This window comes from Nylanderia fulva, unplaced genomic scaffold (genome assembly GCF_048542155.1).
Source record: "Nylanderia fulva isolate GAGA-0341 unplaced genomic scaffold, ASM4854215v1 Scaffold14, whole genome shotgun sequence".
Lineage (NCBI taxonomy): Eukaryota > Metazoa > Arthropoda > Insecta > Hymenoptera > Formicidae > Nylanderia > Nylanderia fulva.
The window spans coordinates 5038735-5057194 of record NW_028189622.1 but is presented as its reverse complement, the minus strand read 5'-3'; the positions used below and the strand labels follow the sequence as shown (position 1 = coordinate 5057194).

At 38.1% G+C, this 18460-nt stretch overlaps 2 protein-coding genes across 8 annotated transcripts in view; both read left to right on the top strand.

The window, feature by feature from the left end:
* The window catches only part of LOC114929157 (uncharacterized), a 41672-nt gene extending 26012 nt beyond the window's left edge, over positions 1–15660 (top strand). Inside the window, exon 3 of the mRNA XM_029300580.2 lies at positions 15597–15660. Coding sequence (XP_029156413.1) covers positions 15597–15605 — 9 coding nt within the window. The 3' untranslated portion in view covers positions 15606–15660. The remainder of the gene's footprint in view (positions 1–15596) is intronic.
* A 70-nt stretch (positions 15661–15730) lies between these two features.
* Positions 15731–18460, top strand: part of LOC114929153 (serine/threonine-protein kinase MARK2) — a 29554-nt gene continuing 26824 nt past the window's right edge. For 3 of the 7 annotated variants that reach the window (XM_085480225.1, XM_085480229.1, XM_085480230.1), the window contains exons 1-2: positions 15731–16443; positions 17862–18177. In XM_085480225.1, the coding sequence (XP_085336351.1) occupies positions 15758–16443; positions 17862–18177 (1002 nt within the window). In that variant the 5' untranslated portion in view covers positions 15731–15757. The remainder of the gene's footprint in view (positions 16444–17861; positions 18178–18460) is intronic. The other 4 variants (XM_029300574.2, XM_085480226.1, XM_085480228.1 and 1 more) reach the window with 2 other exon arrangements.

Sequence of the window (18460 nt, the reverse complement as noted above, 5' to 3'; positions counted from 1 at the left end):
TGCGCCTTTCGACAGTTTCTGCTCTAAAAGGGAATCTCTTGAGTAAATATATTTATCGAAAAAAATTTATATGAAAAATAAAATAATAAATGTAAGAGTCGATTTTTCCAACTTTTTGGTAAGTTTTACCCGGATAAATTCTAAAAAAGAGACGAAGATATGTTATCTGTCGGCTGAAACTTAGCAAGAAATTGAAACAACCGGTCCTAAATAAGGAAAAATAACATAGATATTGCTGGCGATCGTTCATGCTAGAAAAAAATTTATCTCCGCGCGAATCGAGGATATTAGCCTCTCTCTCTGCGTTCTGAACCTTCCTCGAGATCCTCGAGATGAAAGAAACTAATCAACGCGCATATCACGGGTGGTCCATCGCGGTGGAAAAAGCAATAAAAAGCGAGGACGGTTGATAATCCTTGTGTAACCGTACGGCTTCCGCCGTGTTCTCCCTCGTTCTCTCTGCCTTTTCCACGGTTCAGCGAATTCTAAGTTGCCAGCTTCCTGGCGAATCTTATCGTATATTTACCCGCAAAATCGCCGCCCGTCAAGAGGAAACGCTAGGCGCGCCCTTTCCTCTAATCAGCTTCCAAAAAAATGCGGTTGAATTAGCTTCTGGATTTTACTTGATAAAAGACGGAATGTTATAAATTAATCTTCATCTCATCTCGTTGTCCCGAGATGAAGCATCGTATATCACTGACACATAATGCCGATTAAAAAAAGTCAATTAATTTTTTATTAATTTTTACAGTTACTTTTTTTGCATTTATTTATATCTGCGAATCTTTATATGCTCGAAGGAATCGCTGATCTTCGAATCGTAAAGTCGAGGAGAGAAACGTTATTTCTTTCTTCGTACTTTTCTAAGCGTAACGACAGAGATCCATCAGAATAGTTATACCTCCTTGCGTTTCAACGGTTTCTGAATCTAAGATCGATTCGTCCCGCGTCCATTTATGATCCATTTTGTTGAACTTTTATCGAGGTTACTGATCGGCAAAAACGATCTTATTGTTAAAAAATTTACGCGCTAATATATATAACGTCCAAACGAGCAATAGCTTCGCGCAAGAGGAATTCAAGAAAAGGGCGTATCTATACTTTTAATTTATCGTTTAATAATTAAGGGCAGTATACACATTTCGCTGCGTAAAAATCGATATACCTGCTTTCTCGAGGTTTTAATTTATCTCGAGAATATTTACCTCGATATTTACGCGCGAATGCTTGAAGACAATTTAATTTGTAATGGAAGACATAAAAATCGGCCGATAAAGCAGCTGTGCGACGTAACAATAACGTGAAAAAATACGAGCGACCTATGTCGTAATTATTATTTAATAATTTTTTAACAATTCTGCCCCGTTATCCGGGGATCGGCGATTCGTTTCGCGATCGGCTCCCGTTCCGAACGATCGATTCCAGAGCGGAGGAGTACGAAGGTCGCAGATCGCGCAACTGCTGCCGGAACCCAAAGAGGTTCCCAGCTCGCGGCGATCAGTCTTCCGCCAGACTTCGGGCCCGAGGTCAGCCAGTAAGTGTCGGCCGATCTCCTTCGCAGGAGGAGACTTACTTAGGCACGAGGGAAACGATCCCGAGCGAATCTCGATCCGCTTTTCGACTCCTTTACACGCGATCGTTGCAGCTTGTTGAGTCGCAAATTGCAACAACATCGGGCTGCGAACTGAAAAATCGAATGCGCGCGAAGTGATCAATTTTTCGCACGAGAGATCATCACGAGAATGTAGTCTCGCGTGGAGTTTTCTCTTTTACTTTTCCTCGCATACGTGCGGATTTGCAAGTTGCAGCGTTGCATGTCGACGAATCTGTGATTTGGTCGTGATGGGGTTTTTTTATATGCGATATTAAATTTCCAAGAGCCAGAACTTGGATTATAATGCGAGGTAAAATTTAAAATTGCATTTATAAATAATAATACTGATATTTGTATTTCTCAAAGCGAGTCTATGAGAATTGATTAAAACGATGAGTCAATACATCATAAATATCGCGAGACGTAGTCATATCAGTGTCGAGATAACACTTATACGTATCTAGAAGTATCAACTTTACACTTAAAATATATTAAGACAAAATTAGTTTAACTTATTACTTAATCATTATAACTTTTTATATCGAAAAATACATTTTATTGTGATGCAATTATATAAAACTAACATTTTAACATTTTTTCGTTTAAAAAAAATTGTACTCTTAAAATATATCTTTAAAATATTTATGAAACGCTCTAAAAAATATATTGTGCATTTTCTTTGAATTTTCTTCAAATATCATTCATTCCAGACTGATTTATTATCCTGGAGAAATTTTAAGAAGTAATATATTTTTGTTTTCTATTAAAAGATAAGTTATAAAAAAGGAGTGAAGGTATGCGCGACCTATTTTGTAAAACTTACCAAGAAGTTGAAACAGTAGTTTTCTGTTTGATTAAAAACCGATGTCTGGCGATAACAAAACACAGAGATAATTTTCTTTTAAGATTTACCTGAAAATCATGGTAATTGTAGGACAACCAGGTATTGGAAGAATTTTGTAAGAGTTTCTCCGATTAATATGTTTTGTTGTGCTAAATATCAATCAAAGGAATTCTTATAAAATTCTTCCAATACCATATTGTCTCACGATTCAGAAAATTCTCTCCGTGTACAATATAAATTTACAACATTCAGGTATGAAAAGAGCTAGTCAAACACAGATATCAGGTGCAACAGAATGATTCCTCTATACTTACATACAGGAGTATTATATAAATGATACAAAATGATTGAAAATAATTCTGTTACAACCTAATATCTATCCCCTTTTCATCAGTATTTACATATTATCAGAAACCTTTCTTGATTTCTAAATTCAATGAATGTAATTTAGAATTTTTGCCAATTAAATCGGGCGGCGTCGACGGCACGCACGGCACTGCTATCGGCACTTACACTATCGGGGCTCGTCGTATGTACGGTAGTAGGCAGTAGGCGCTCCGAACGGCTGGCTGGTTGCTTCGTGAGTCACGGAACCGCCTGGTCGCTTTCGCCGGTCGCCGGCGCCGCAGTCGGAGCAGCAGTCCGATCGTGTCGTCGTCGTCGTCGGCCGCGAGAACCCGCTTTCGTATCTCTTGAAGACCGGATGGTTGGTGCGCGGTCGAGAACCAACCGAACCGAGTCGAACCGAGACGAACCGAACGTCAAGAACGCGCGCCGCATCTCTTGTCAGTGCGTCATACCGCGTGTCACGAGTGCTCCGATCTGTCTTCGTCTCTGTCTTTCTCTCTCCTCCCGCGTTTTTCGGCACCAGACTCATCCGCGAGTCCCTTGGGTCCGTGGACCCTCGCGAAGACCTGCGATCACGCCCGAAGTTCTTTATCAGCGGGAGAGCGATAATGTGATTGTGGCGTAGAAGCTCTCTCTCTCTCTCTCTCTCGACGAAGGTAATATCGAGAAAAGTGCTCTGTGGGCGTCGTTCCTCTCTCGCGAGAGCAAGTTTCCTCGAGAGTTCTTCGAAATTTTCTTCTCTCCTCAGGACGGTTATTGCAGTAAGTTGTGATAATGTTAGTGACGGTGTTTGGGCGGCCTCGTTAAGCTGTGCTTCCGCAATGTGTATGATTTGTGCACGACGGACGTAGGAGAGATGGAGAGAATTTATGTAATTACAATGAGATAAATTCCCTTTAACTAACCACGTATAAAGTACTACGCCTACATGTATAACATAGAAAAATTGTAACAGAATTTTATATTTCATCCAATTTCGTAACATCACGCGACAAGAATGTCTGGAATATGCAGGAAAAAATTGAATTAGCGGAGATTCTTGCTAATGTAGCAAGCAAACGTGTCCTTAGCAAGGTTAGCTTCACGCGGGAGATTCCGCGAGTGTCGACCTCGTCGAGTCTTGAGCCAACAAGAGAAGAATAAACAAATTCGCGCGATTTTACGACGTTACATCACGCGTATCGTGTTCAGACGCACACAAGTGGAATTCACTTCACCATAATGGCTCGCGATACACAAAACGGGCTCACCTATTATACGAACGATCTGAATGATAATTCCGCATTGTTTCCAAAAAAAAAAGGATCCACGGGCGCGTTGTGTGCGATTTTCGCGAAACGAATTTAATTTCACGGTACGGCGGTGTTAATCCCGCTTAATTTGCATTACAAATCATATTTGCAATAGTAATCCGCGCATCATGTACATTTCGTATCATTGTGGAATTATACACATTATCTCGTTTTTTTTTTATTTTTGAAAAACGAAAATACATGAAAAAAACGCTTCAAAAATTTTTGCAATTTTAACAAGTCAGAGAAAATGTTTCGCGTTTATTAGAGTTACTCTAATGATTTTAAGTCTCTCCTCTACAGATAAGATAATCTTTTCTTGCTTTTTTCTCTTTCTTTTTTTTTTCTCGCGCGAATTAGAGGCGAACGAAAGAACGGATAGACGGAAGCACGCGGATAAAAAATTACGGTTTATATAATCAGTCGTATTATTCCAGTTGGCGAACATAATTAGAACGAAAACTCTGTTTTATTACTTTTTGTGATATATTACGTATGTCGCGGATTATTCGAAGAATTTTCTTTCCTCTCCGGTGATTCCGCTCTTTGTTTAACTTAACAATTTTATCCTCCCACTAATAATGTGTAATCTAGATTAATGGCCTCTTGGAAAATGATGCAAACTTATCACGTAGGAAAATAATCAGACCTTATGCAAGACCGGATCGTATCTGGAAAACTTAAAAACACGAGTCGTTTGATATGAATAAAATCTGAAATCTTTCCTCATATTTTTGGTCAATTTAATTTACTGCAGTATAAAGCTCTGTGATAAGAAAAATATATTATGCTTATTATTAAATTTATTTCGTTCTTAATTTATTATATAAATTATTATGAAACGGACAATCTTTTATAAATCTTTTATAAAAGTTAAAAGATTTCTCACAGAGGAAGAAAATTTATTACGCATGTTATTATCTCCTTATCGCGTACTTATATATGCTACTAACAAGTTGAATATATTATCGATCGCGATAACTTATTGAGACGTAAATTAGCTCATTATTATTCCATTGATTATCAAAGATTCTTATGTTGTCATGCGTTAAAGAAGGTTGTTCGACGACGATCTTGTCTTACTTAACTTGCGTTAATTGAAAATTATACGCTCTAGCTAGCTCGATATTTACACGCATAATTCGCAAGCAATTGATTTTTGTTAAGCCGGCGACCGCGTTCTCGAAGTCGATACATGACAAAAAAAACCCACCTTTTTATCATTAATGTTTAATGGAGCGTTGCTGTCGCTCGGACAAAAATGCGCGCGTAATCAATGCGCGATTTTGTCTCGCCGGAAGCAAAACAGCTGATCGATCCCGACTATCCTCCAATTGCACCAGCGTCGCTTAATCATAGTTATCTGTACCTATATAACACATAAACTAATAGCATTTCTAAATAACACGCTATAGCTGATCGTTTCAGTACGAAGTCCAGCATACGCATCGTTTAACATAAATTATCGTTGCAAATTTCTTTGTGCGTGGAATTCCATACATTTAAATTACAGATCTCTATCACGGATAATAATCATTTGCTATTTTTTCTTCCAATGAAAACCATTATATTTCACTGCATTTATTTATTTTATTTATTATTTTTTTTTTTAATGGAAAGGATGTAAAAAGTCTTGTATTATACGAGTTTTTTCTTTCTCTTTTTTTTCTTTATTCATATCATAACGATATCTACGAGAGGAGAAGCACTTGGTATTAATGTAATGTGGGGAGAAACTACGCTGATCGCGCGCCGAGCAGCGTTAATCAAGTAAGAGTCGCTGGCGCAACCGGCGAGAGAGCTCAAGAGAGATGCAATCGTGGCGATGAGAGTTACTTGAACGAAAAGAGCGACGAGCGCCACAAGGGTCTTGGGTTTATCGCGCTTGTGGTACGACCCCGGCGTATATCAGCGCGGGTTTAATTGCAGATTCGGCGGGGAAAGTTTGATTAAGCGGCTATTATTCCCTCGCCGAGATAACGCGCAATCTGCGATTCAAATCCCCGTTCGCATTTCCCGTTTTGCTCGCGGAACAAAGGGAAGTTTGTTTTTTTTTTTTTCGACCGCGAGAACTTTGTTTTTCTCCTCGCGAGCGAGAGATGATGCGCGCGTTGTTTGAAATAAAGTATCAAAGCGTTACAGGCAAAAAAAAAATAAAGAGAAATACGCAACGCGATGATGAATCACAAGCAACGATTGTGCGCTATAAAATCCGGAACGTTACGTAGCCGTGGACTGTTAATTAAGCAATCACTGCGACACACTTAAATTCGAGACGTATCGCTACACAATATTCAGGTGGGTATATTAAACCAAGCCAAATTGTCAGAACACAATGAATTCTATGTGGAATTAAGTCGCTAATTTTTTTGTCATTAAAAGTAATTTTTTCCTGATAATTTGATTTAGCTTTTAATATACTTTATTCGGGTGTCTTTATCAATATCTTTATACGCAGAGAATTTTTTCTTACAATTAAAATTTACCCTGAAAATCATGGTGATCATATGGTATTGGAAGAATTTTATAAGAGTTTCTCTGATTAATTTATTTGCCACAATAAAAAATATTACTATCTACCACAATAAGATATAAAATATGTTCAATTAATTTTCCTATGTACATATTAATATTTTTTATCGTGGTAAATATTAATTAGAGAAACTCTTATAAAATTCTTTCAATATCATTGTCCCATTATTACCAGAATTTTCAGGATAAATTCTAAGAGAAAATGATCTCCGTGTATATTTATACAGATATTGTGTCACTGGAAGTTTTTTTCACCGCAGAATTGTGTATAAAATATTTCACGCTCATTCGTGAAGCTCACATATACGTTCGAGAGATGTAAGCTGATGTGAAGCGGATTTGCTTAACGACGCACTCGGTTCTTTTGTTCTATTTTTTCCTTCCTGGACGACATAAGACACGATTTCTTCTCGTGAGAATCCAATTGTCACACCGTAATTATTCGCTTCGTTTACCCGATTCGTCTAGCCTTTTTCTCGGCCGACGTAGAAGCGACTCGCGCTCCTCGAGACAGGTATTTTGCATTTGTCACGCTCGGCAATAAAAGTCTTGCGAGTGCCGCCATATGGTAAAAAAAAAGGCGATAAAATCGTCACGCGTCTTTTCCGTTCGCATCATCCGATTGCGGATACCATTAAGCACGCAGAATGCAAGAAAGATCTCCGCGAAGCAGTCAACTGCGATTGTAATATGATGATTTGTGCATTTATTCGAAGTATTGTGGATCTCGTGATGCAGCAATTAGCCGATATGGTTCGTATAATTTGCAGAAGAGGCCTGGTATGTCATAATAAATGTTGACGACAGCTTTATATTAGCACACATACCGCGTTCGCCTTTTTCTGGTTCGCTCCGAGTGACATTTCGATTATCTTGCACAATGCAGCAAGGTGAAGTTTCTTATCAAACGCGAACCGTGTCGATTGTTACGAACTCGATTTACATGTCCGATGCTTACTTATACGCATAAATATATAAGATTATGATTTTTAGGGGGAAATTTTGGTAAATATAATTTTCGCGGTAAAATTTTCTGCATAGATACTTGAAGATTAAGAAAAAGCGTGCAAAAAATTCTCCTTGTTTTATGCTTCATAAATATTCTCGCGGATATGGCGTCTGTTAGTGTTTTGCAATGCCATCGCCTTGGCACATAAAAACACTTTACAACGAAAAATTAACGTATGTAAAACATGGCATTCTATTCTAAATTAAATTTTCATTATTTAAAAAATATTTTTAAAAATCTGTGTACCTACAATATAGTTTTCAAATTTCTGATTGTTGATTTGAAATGGGGACAAAACTAATCTTTCATCAATTGCAAATTTATTATCTATACTTTTAAACGATTTCGACAACACTACAAATAAAAAGTCTCTCTAAGCAATAAACCTAACTCAAGATACATTAGCGATTTGTTTTATCTGAAAGTTGAATAACAATAATTTTCATTTAATATTGTATTTTTATTCAAACGAAATTATTACATAATTATTATACAAACTACCAAGAAAATATTCTGAAAACTTAATTTATTAAAAGAGTGCTATATTCATGTAGGTATAAAAAATGATCTTCTTGAAACGCTGATTAGAGCATTTTTTTACGTTTTTAATGATGCATTGAAAACGATGGATTTTTCCGAATGCGAATCTATTCGTGTCACTTTGTCTCGGTAGTCGCATGTACTATATGCGGCCTGCTTCTCGACATTTTCCCGTGATTGCAGGTATTTGTTATGTCGAACAAAAGATCTCGCGCCTAACTATCGCGCTAATCGCAGGTCGCGCATCGCAGCACGCGCGTACAACTACATTTCTTTTTTTTTTTTTTTTTTTTTTTCAAATAGACGAGATACATTCACCGGATGTTGCATTTATCGGCATTTTACATTTCATTCACATACCTCGATCGAATTACAACAGCAGCAAAAACAAATGTACTTCAAATTAAACAGGAATGATCATTGAAAACACAACAAGGTATTGAGATTTAAAAAATGCAAGATATTTCTCCACTCTTTGGATTTAAAATATCCATTGCAAATATTTTATTATACAATGGAAAAAAAGATATGGAGAGAGGCCAATTTATTTTGATACAAACTCATTATCGGATGCGAAAGAACGCTTTGTGTAATCCATTACAATGAAAAGCCATATAGTGTTCACCAACAAGGTTGAACGAGATATTACGGAGCTCGCTCGAAAATTGGTGATCGCGGTCGTGCACTTTTATAGCCTTCGTCGACGCTTTTAGAGCTCGCTCCTTTCGTCCCGGTAACGGGTCTGCCGGAAATAAAGACGTTCTCCATCCGGCTGGCTTTCCCGAGACGACCAAGTCGGAACGCGAGACGATGGATGAGCCTCGTCTCGCTCCATAAAGGACATTGTCGATGGGACGATGGTGTTATCGCGCGCAAGAAAACGTGGGTGTCCCGAGGAAGTGCATCCTTCGGTCGGCGGCGTGATTCTCCCACTTTTAGCGCGCGTTTCTTTTTTTAACCCCTCCGGGAAAATGTCGAGATGCATCATTACCCGGTATAGTGTGAGAGAGGGAGAGAGAGAGGATATGCGTGCGTTATTTCACTCGACTGGATCGTCGGACGCGCATCTCTGAAAATAATTTAGTTTTCCATTCTCCTGGCTTCTCCTTAGATGCACTTTATTATACGGAGAGAATTTTCTCTTAGAATTTACCCTGAAAATCATGGTAATCGTATATGGTGTTGAAAAAATTTTATAAGAGTTTCTCTGATTAATATTTATAAAATAAGAAATATTAATATGTACATAGCAAAATTAATCGGACATATTTTATATTTTATTGTGATAGATATAATATTTTTTGTGGTAAATATAATCAGAGGAACTCTCATAAAATTCTTTCAATATTGTCCCACGATTATCATGATTTTCAGAGTAAATTCTAAGAGAACGCTCTCTCTGTGTAGAATAAAATTACGCTCTAATCATATGAGAAAATTCAACGAGATCGACGATAGAATTATCAATTTTTAAGCTCGATCGACTTTTTTCTCCATATGATTAAAATTTTTTATGAATTATATTGTGCACCGTTATTAATTACGCGGCAAAAATTTATACGACTCTCGACCATTCTTAACTCGCACTCGGCTATTTTATATATATATATATATATATACACCCCTGTTTTCTCGACCGCAAATCCTCGTTTGCTGACGAGGCCGGTCATTTCGTCGCTTTTTCCGCGGCCCTCTAACGAAGTCCTTCGACGGTATGCACGCGGCGCGACGGCGTGTCGGTGCATTGCGTGTTGCACGCGAGAGCCTCGAACAATGCAGCTCTGACACGCTAGAAAAGTCTACGTACACGCTAGTAAGTTTCTACTAGACCGAGCAGCGCCAGCCGAATTTATTATTTTTTTTTGTCTAATCTAAGAGGGAGAAAATTGAAAAAAAAGAAAGTTTTTAGGCATAAATTTGTTGCTACGTTCTCCATCGAATGAAAGATCGTATACTGCGTGATACATACACATGGGTCTCTCCCATTTGCATAACAAATTGCAATTTTTTACTTGTACTATCGTTTTGCCACTAGTGGACCTAATAAATAAAAAAAAATGTTCTTCGGGCATTTTAACGAGAAAGATAGCGCAGTCGTAAAGTCGCTGTGGGGTCAGCGCAATGTGCCGTCATCCGGTGATTAATGACTCGCGCTTTCTTGCCCGCCTGCTTTTAACGCGCTGACACTGACATTATGTCTCGAAGAAAGTCTGGCGAGCGTCCAAAATACTTCCGAACGTGCTTTATGACACGGGTTTTGGTAACACTATAAGCTGCTAAATTTGTTCGCTCGTATACGCGAGGCAGGTTGTGGAGTATCGAGTCGCGTTCTCGAGTGTCCTCCTGCATGAAACGTTCGATCGGCATAAATCATTATCCGGATGACTCGGCGCGCGCGTATAAGGACTTTGATATATTCCACGAATCATGTTGTAAAGTGATCGCAGCAAATTATATATAATTACATTGCAGTTATAATATATTTATGGCGAATTGCAATCTCATTCCAGTGCAGAATTTTAATTTTAATCAATTAGTCTCAATTATTGACTTTTTAATTAAATTATTTTTTAAGCAAATAAAATGGGTCGAATGTGTTTTGCGCGGATGTTAATTAATAAAAAAATTGATAAAGAGAATAATAAGAAATTAGAACGAAATTAGAATATTTAACGTTGTTCTTGTAAATAAAATGCGCGAGGCTCTTTTATAATTTTTCTCAAAAATATTCTTTGTACGAAAATCAGCGTGCTTGTGCACGAGGTGTGGCAATGAGGATGGATAAAAGGCACGGAAATAGTATGAAATGTGCGCACTTGAGCTTATTAGATAAACGAGAAACGTACGCGATTTAAGTGACTCGGTTAATTCGCATGCATCTGTGCCTCTTACGACGTAATGCGTGTATGCAAATTTTGCGTTTCTATCTCCCACTTACCGTAGCTCCGTATATAGTTGACTGCGTAGATTTCGCTGCAGCTATAACAGCGATTATATAAAATAAAAATATCAAACTATGAATGTGCAAATAATATAATGTATCCTTTTTTTCATATTTTTGTGCTTTAGAAGGGCTTGAAATAAAATCGCAATAATGCGAAACAATGTCGGACATATGTAAATAAATCGTATCAATTTTTGTTCGAAATTTAAAATATGTGATTCACAAATAATAAAAAATATTTTACGAATATATATTCAACATGTATTTTTCATTATTTGTTATTTATTTTAAATTTTGCAAAAATTGATATGATTTATTTACATTGTATATATTTACGCTCATTTAAATTTTAATTTCTCGTTAATATGCTGCGATTTTATTTCAAACCTTTCTAAAGTAGACATTTCATCGACAATTCATTATTTTTCTAATTTCTCGATTTATTTCATCAGCGTTGATCGAATGTTAGATTGAATCTTTTTATCTTGACCTTTTAAAATTGTGCTTTTATATACGGAGACAAGATATAATTTACATTTCACTATTCACCTTAGTTCACATTTATATCTCGCGATATCGATAAGAAAAATAATGATTTTGCGCCACGTTTTATTACACTTTAATAACGTTCATTCCTCGATATATATATTTTATCGCCTCGCGATTCTACATCGTACAAGTACATGAGATTCCCGACCCGGTGATCGTCACAGTGCCGGGTGTTAGGTAGACGCGCTATCGCTTATCAGCATTTACCTGATAAGAGTGGCGATGTAACGAAGTCAAGTTGGCCGGACGCTTATCGTCGCAGCTCGAGAAATGGATCCAGTCCTTCACAATCCGTTGACCACGTAACTTTTCGGGTATATATCGCTTGTCCCTTTGCACGTCTCGTCCATGTAATTTTTTCACGGGATTGAGGGAAAAAAATTACGCGACCCTTCTGTGTACAATTACGCTTTCGAAGAGAAAGCCTCGTGCAGGTGTAAATCTACTTCTGCGAATACTTGTGTGCGTGTGACAAGTCGCTGATAACCGCGATCGACCGTCGAAATTTGCGCCGCGATCCCTCTAGCCAACAGAATTTTTAATCTCGCGAGAGACACGCGCGTGTTTCGCATTACTATACTAATTGTAAGTATTACTCGAGTTTCGGCATCACATTCCGTCGGTGAAGGGAATTTATCGAAGTTAGTTCCTCGACCGTGTAGAGAGAAGTGCTGACGTAAAGTCTTGGAAATGTTAATGGCAGTTAATCCTCAAGTACACCAAGTGCATCGCGCTCCTCTTGATACACGGCATTGATGTATAAAGTTTTTCATTTCTTCTCGGACACTGTTTTCATCATTTATTTCGCGTCATTATTCAAATTGTCAATTGAAAGATATCAGGTATTCTTGCGTTTCTATTTTCTCTCTTTCTAACTTTCTGCACTCTTCACACTTTCCTATTTTATTATTCCGAGAGTTGTCGTATTTATAGTCGCACTATGCAGATTAATTTTAATAATTCAGAACTCTGTTGAAACTAGAGAGAAGATGAGAAAATTCTCGCAATTTTACGTATTTTGTAAAGTCGCTGACAAAAGTTTGCGTTATACAGTAATTACATACGAAAACAGATATGCAGCCCCTTTATTAAGAACGATCTCAAATCGCGATAATTGCACTTTGCCACTGGGAGAACTTTCTCACCTTCTCCGTAAAAGATTTCCTCGAAGCATGGTATAGTTCATTCCTCGTGACACGAGAATCTGCACTAGAAAGTCATTTACAGGGTGTCTCAGAATCTCTGCATCTTCTCTCCATCTGTAAATTTTTTAATCATGGAGTAAATTTATATTAAATTTGCCTTAAAACAGTTAAAATTATATAGTTAAAAATGTTGCATTTTTTTCTTAAGTTGCAATAAATTTCTATTCTCAATATTAACTGGATATTATTAGTTTAACAGAATTTTCAGAGTTATAATAAAATTTAAAGTGTTGTTAAAACGATACGAAGAAATCTACTCCCCAAAATGTTTATAAGAGTTTATTATAGAATTTCCCGCAGTTTGGAAAAAAGACTTCAGGAAATCTGAAACACCCAGTATAATAATAGAATGGGATCTATAAATCTCCCTACTTTCCGTGTTCTGTTCCCTTCGTTCAAGATTTATGACTTTTATTTTGCCTCCCAGTTGAAAAATATCGTCGGTGTTTGTCGATCGTTCGACAAGTTCTCTTCGATATCTTTCAACAAATTCGTCATATATCGTCTTGACGAATGACCGGAAATTTCAGTCGATTTGCGCCGTTAACCGACCAATCAATTTTCAGTTTTTAGAGTGAATGTCATTGAACCTCGTAGATCTCCGTCATTCAGATCGATCCTTCTTTCTGACTGATAAAATGTTCTCTTCAATAAAACTTGGTCTATTTTTAGATATTTAGCAATTAAGAGGAAATCATTATCTCGCCTTTTAATTCATCACACAATATAGCATTTACAAAAGAATTATGAATCAGCTGACAGAGATTGTGAAAATAAATCTCGCTGTAAGCTTTTGATTTGAAATATTACAAGCTCTAAGATAATCAGAAATTACATCTTTTAATCACAAGCATATACAATAATCATTGGTATATCTAAAAATTGTAATTATCATCAATATTTTGCGATAGAATTTGCGCGTTTGCATTATTAATATCGAAAGAAAATTACCCGTCTATATACGCCTTAATTATTAAATACAGACACGAGGATCGATAAACTTATTATACTCCTCTATACGATCAAGCTCAACCTGATCGTGTTCGCGCGATAATAATCAATCGATCGTCCGAGGCGTTAATTAACACCGTGGATAATATTATTAACGTAACGATTTATCGTCGGCCGTTCTGTCCTCGAGTCTTTCAAATTGCCAATAAGCTTCTCTCGTCGAGGATACACTAGAAATGGCCCGTTTCATTTCCCATTGGCGAAACGGCTTTCCAACCTTTTCCGTCGACATTATATGGCACTCGGTCGGGGATGGGAGTCGCTTTACCCCTTTCCAGACTTCGTCTCGATTCGATCTCGGAGCAAATTTCCGTCTGGCTATTCCACCCCGGAGAACGAACAGAAAAGCCGTCCCCGTAAAGCGCAAAAATTCGCGACGCGTCGCTAGTTCGTTCCTGTTCCTCTATTCCATTTTATCCGATGAAAACCGGGAAAAAGAAAGAAGATGATAAAATAATCGCATGTTATATTTTTATATTATAGAATTGCACATTTTAAAGAGCTTAGTAATGATTTAATACAATCGGATTGACACAAATATAAATATATGAGAAGTAATTTGTATGATGAATTATATTTCGCAACACGAATTATTATAATGATTAATTATATAATTAATTATTATATAATTATGTAATATATTTCTATGAAAATATATTTTTTTCAAGATTCACTTATTCTTCGATCGACTCGACCTTTGATTTTGACTCGTTGAATTTCTCGGAGGATTTAATAGAATCGTTAAACGCTAATGGAATATTTTTCACCTTACCGCTGCTGGTTAAGCCGGATCAAGGCGGAACTCACAGATATAAGTACGCGCATCCTTATCATCATCTTAGAGCTGCACACGCGAATATGATGTATATTGCTCTTTGCTCGATATCTCGTTGTGTCCTCGATCGTCTCACTCGATAAGAATAGCAAACCGTACTTTATGACATCCGTGAAAAACATGTCTTTTTTTATATGGTTTTTTAAGGAGATATTTCTTTAATAATAACTTATATAATATTGATTTTAAGATTAATTTATTCTCTATATATACATTTGTCGATGCTTATTATTAGATGACTAGGCAATAAAAGTACTATTTAAATCTTTGATATGAAATGTTTGAGTACGTGTGACAAAAATAATAATTTAACGATTATATTATTATTATTATCGAGGATCAAGATATTTTCGTCGTAACGAGTAGTCAGAAAAATTGTTATATTCTTGATACGATATATCGTGCGAAATTTTTCCGGCACGCTGACGCATCTGACTTAATGACGATTCTGTTCTGTCGGAATACCATTATGTAATAGAGAGATCTGAATCACATATAACATAGACGCATACGCACACATTTACAATTCCCCGAGCTTTACCCAAGCCATCATCTACTCGTACTGAACCGCGGCAATCCATCAGATTGCTTCCTTGTATATCTATCTGCTTTATTACCTGCAACGTTACGAGTGCATAAAAAAGTCAACGTCACAACGTTAGTTCAACAAAGCTTTATTTCCCCGTCTACAGAAAATCCTGGTGCCCCGCTTGTTCGCTTATCGATACATGTGACTGTAAGTCGAAGAAAGATTTATGAAGTGAGGATCGATCGATTGGATGTTTCGTTCTCGGGTTCTGGCTTCTGTGTGTGATTACGTGTACGTTCAATGACAATCGTCGCGGTGCTCTCGACGCCTTTAAACGAGCAAAACCATATCTTCTTCCTGACAGAAACCATAAGTCTCTGGAGCACGGCAGCGTCGATCGATTTAACCATTGAATCGATGTTGAGGACTCAGCTCGATCGACGACACGATTATCCGTCAAAAACGATCGTCAGGTGACGAGATCGAAGAGAAGAAGAAGAAGATCGGTAACGTTGAAGGACAATCATGGACGATCAAGGGAGTTCGTTCGTGCGAGCGCAGGCCGGCAGGAGTCTGATTCGGCCACAGGCGCATAAATTCGGGTGTCAGCTGACGAATCGATCGCCGATCGCGAATCGTGAACCGAGTCCGATGATGGGTGGCGTCACGTCGCCCAAACGAATGTCTGCGCCGCACACGCCCTTGGAGAGTCTGAAGCAGTGGGAGCTGGTGGAGAACGACAGAGGTCTGCAGGTGATCGAGAAACGCGGCCTGAATTCGATCAGGAACAAAGAATCGGCGATCCCCGGCGTGGCGAGTCCGCTTTACGATCGTCCGACCCCGGTTTCCAGACGGAGGCTTCTGGATGGGAACATGGACGTGAATCTAGAGGAGAAGCTGCGTGTCTTCAGTCAGTCGAAGATCATTCAACCGATCGCCCAGCAACGGGAATTGACGGAGCCCAAACCTCAGCCGCTCAGTCTCGATATGATGCTGAAGCAACAGCAGCAGCAGCAACGCACGTCGAGCGCGACGGCTGAAAGCACCGACATGCTGCAACGATTGGAACAGCAAGTCAAGGCTATCGAGATGAGTACAATTGCCGCGAGGCGTCAGCTGGAGAACAGTTCGGATTTCGGAGCGGAAGTGCAGCTTAGGTACCGGGAGCACGAGGACCTGCTGCGGAACGTGACCGACGACGAGGCCGAGGGGTAAAAATACATACATATGTACTTCTGGCTACATCGATCGTTCTCACACACTCATTGATATCGTCGTTCGTATACTTTTTTCGCGACAAACACACATCATCCACGCCTCTCGGACTTTTTTTTGTTTTTTTTTTGTTTCGATGATAGTGTCGGTGGATGTATTTGTGATGGAGACTTCTCTTAAAATCAAACTACGAAATTAGGTATTTGAAGCTTACTTTGATTTAAGATTCGAGATATTTATTTTTATTATTTTTTTTCACCGAGAAATGATAGTTTTGTGAAAACAAAAATTTCAAAAATAATTTAACTTTATGTCGGTAAACATTCGAGAGATTCAAAGGATTAATTGGCTTGGAAATTTAATATAGTTCACCCACGCGATTGTTTTCAATCTCAGTTCGGCATTTCAATCGGTCAATATCCGAGAACGCGCATGTATACACACATTTACACACGCATATAGAGTCACGTTACTACATTTATACGGAGCGACGATAGCCTTAGCCATAATTGAGGAAATCGCCGCCCAATCCACCTTCTTGTCTGATCATCTACTACACTCTTGATCCGTACAATTGACTGTCCGCTTACGCCCACGCGTGTCCCTTTCTTCGATACAATTGGCATTTAATTTACGCAACGTCGTAACCGAATGCGATTTGCTCCGTGATTTCCCGTCGCTATTCATTACACGCCCAACCGGGAAAGATCGGGGGAGCAGAGCGGAATGACAGATGTTTCGACGGATAAATATACCGGGTGTCACTTGGGTAGCTTACAAATATCGCGCGTAAGCGATTTTTCTTTCTTTCTTTCTTTTTTTTTTTTACAATCAATTTTAAACAGAAAATAATTGTGGGACAACAATAAAAAATATTAATATTTCCCACAATTAGAATATAAAATATGTTCGATTAATTTTATTATATACATATTAATAATTTTTATTGTGGTAAATATTAATCAGAGATATTCTAATATATTGTTCCACGATTACCATGATTTTCAGGGTAAATTCTAGAAGAAAAATTCTCTCCGTCTATATTTCGAGATAGTGGATTTAAAAAATTGTGAATAATTTACTATATATAGACGAGAGTTGTATTTTCGTCTGTCTGCGTAAACACAGATAACAGAATATTATTTTCCAATTTATTTCGAGTAGACTTTATCTTAAAAATATATTTTAATTAAAGATTCAGATAAACCGCGCGAAATTAAATATCGAAGCTGAAGAAGATTTAATCGCGGCATTTCCTTTTTAAATGCATAACACTCTGCTTGCCCGATTTATCTTCATTTACTAATCATTACCACACACACACACGACACCATAATTCGAAAAACCTCGAGCGATGACGAGAGGAAGAGATGTCGTGACGAATGAATCATAATGAAACGCCCTGCACAAAAAGGGCCTCGCCGTTGCAACGCGGGGACGCGACGCGGAATTCCACCGGAAATGCCTGCATCGCGCCGAAGAAGCCCGCGGTTAAGTTGTCCAGGACCGCGTCGGACACGCGCCGCGGACAGGAAACGGAGATGAGGACTCAGCCCAGGATGCCGCAGACTCGCGCCCTCGTTCGGCCGATAGTCGCCAAGAAGGATCATCAACAACGTCATCAGCAACAGCAACAGCATCAGCATCAGCAGCAGAACAACGCCGTGACCAGTATCCAGCTCAGGCCGTTGTCAGACATCATGCAGAAGAGTATTCAAAGCGAGAAGGAGGTAGATATAAATATATATATATATATGTATATCGCATTGCGACGTTAAGCGCTCGTGTCGAATAATTATCGGAGACTATCGGCGTTTTATCGATAAGATAAATTTTTTTTATCTAATTTTCCTAGAGAAAGGAGGGAAGAAAGATTCGCATCGCTCTGCGATTAAATCATACAACAATTAGAATATATCTATATATAATACTAAGCACTTATATAATTTTATTTTAAAGTCGATATGGATAGGTATTAAAACGATAGAGAAAATCTGAAATAAGGTAAGGACG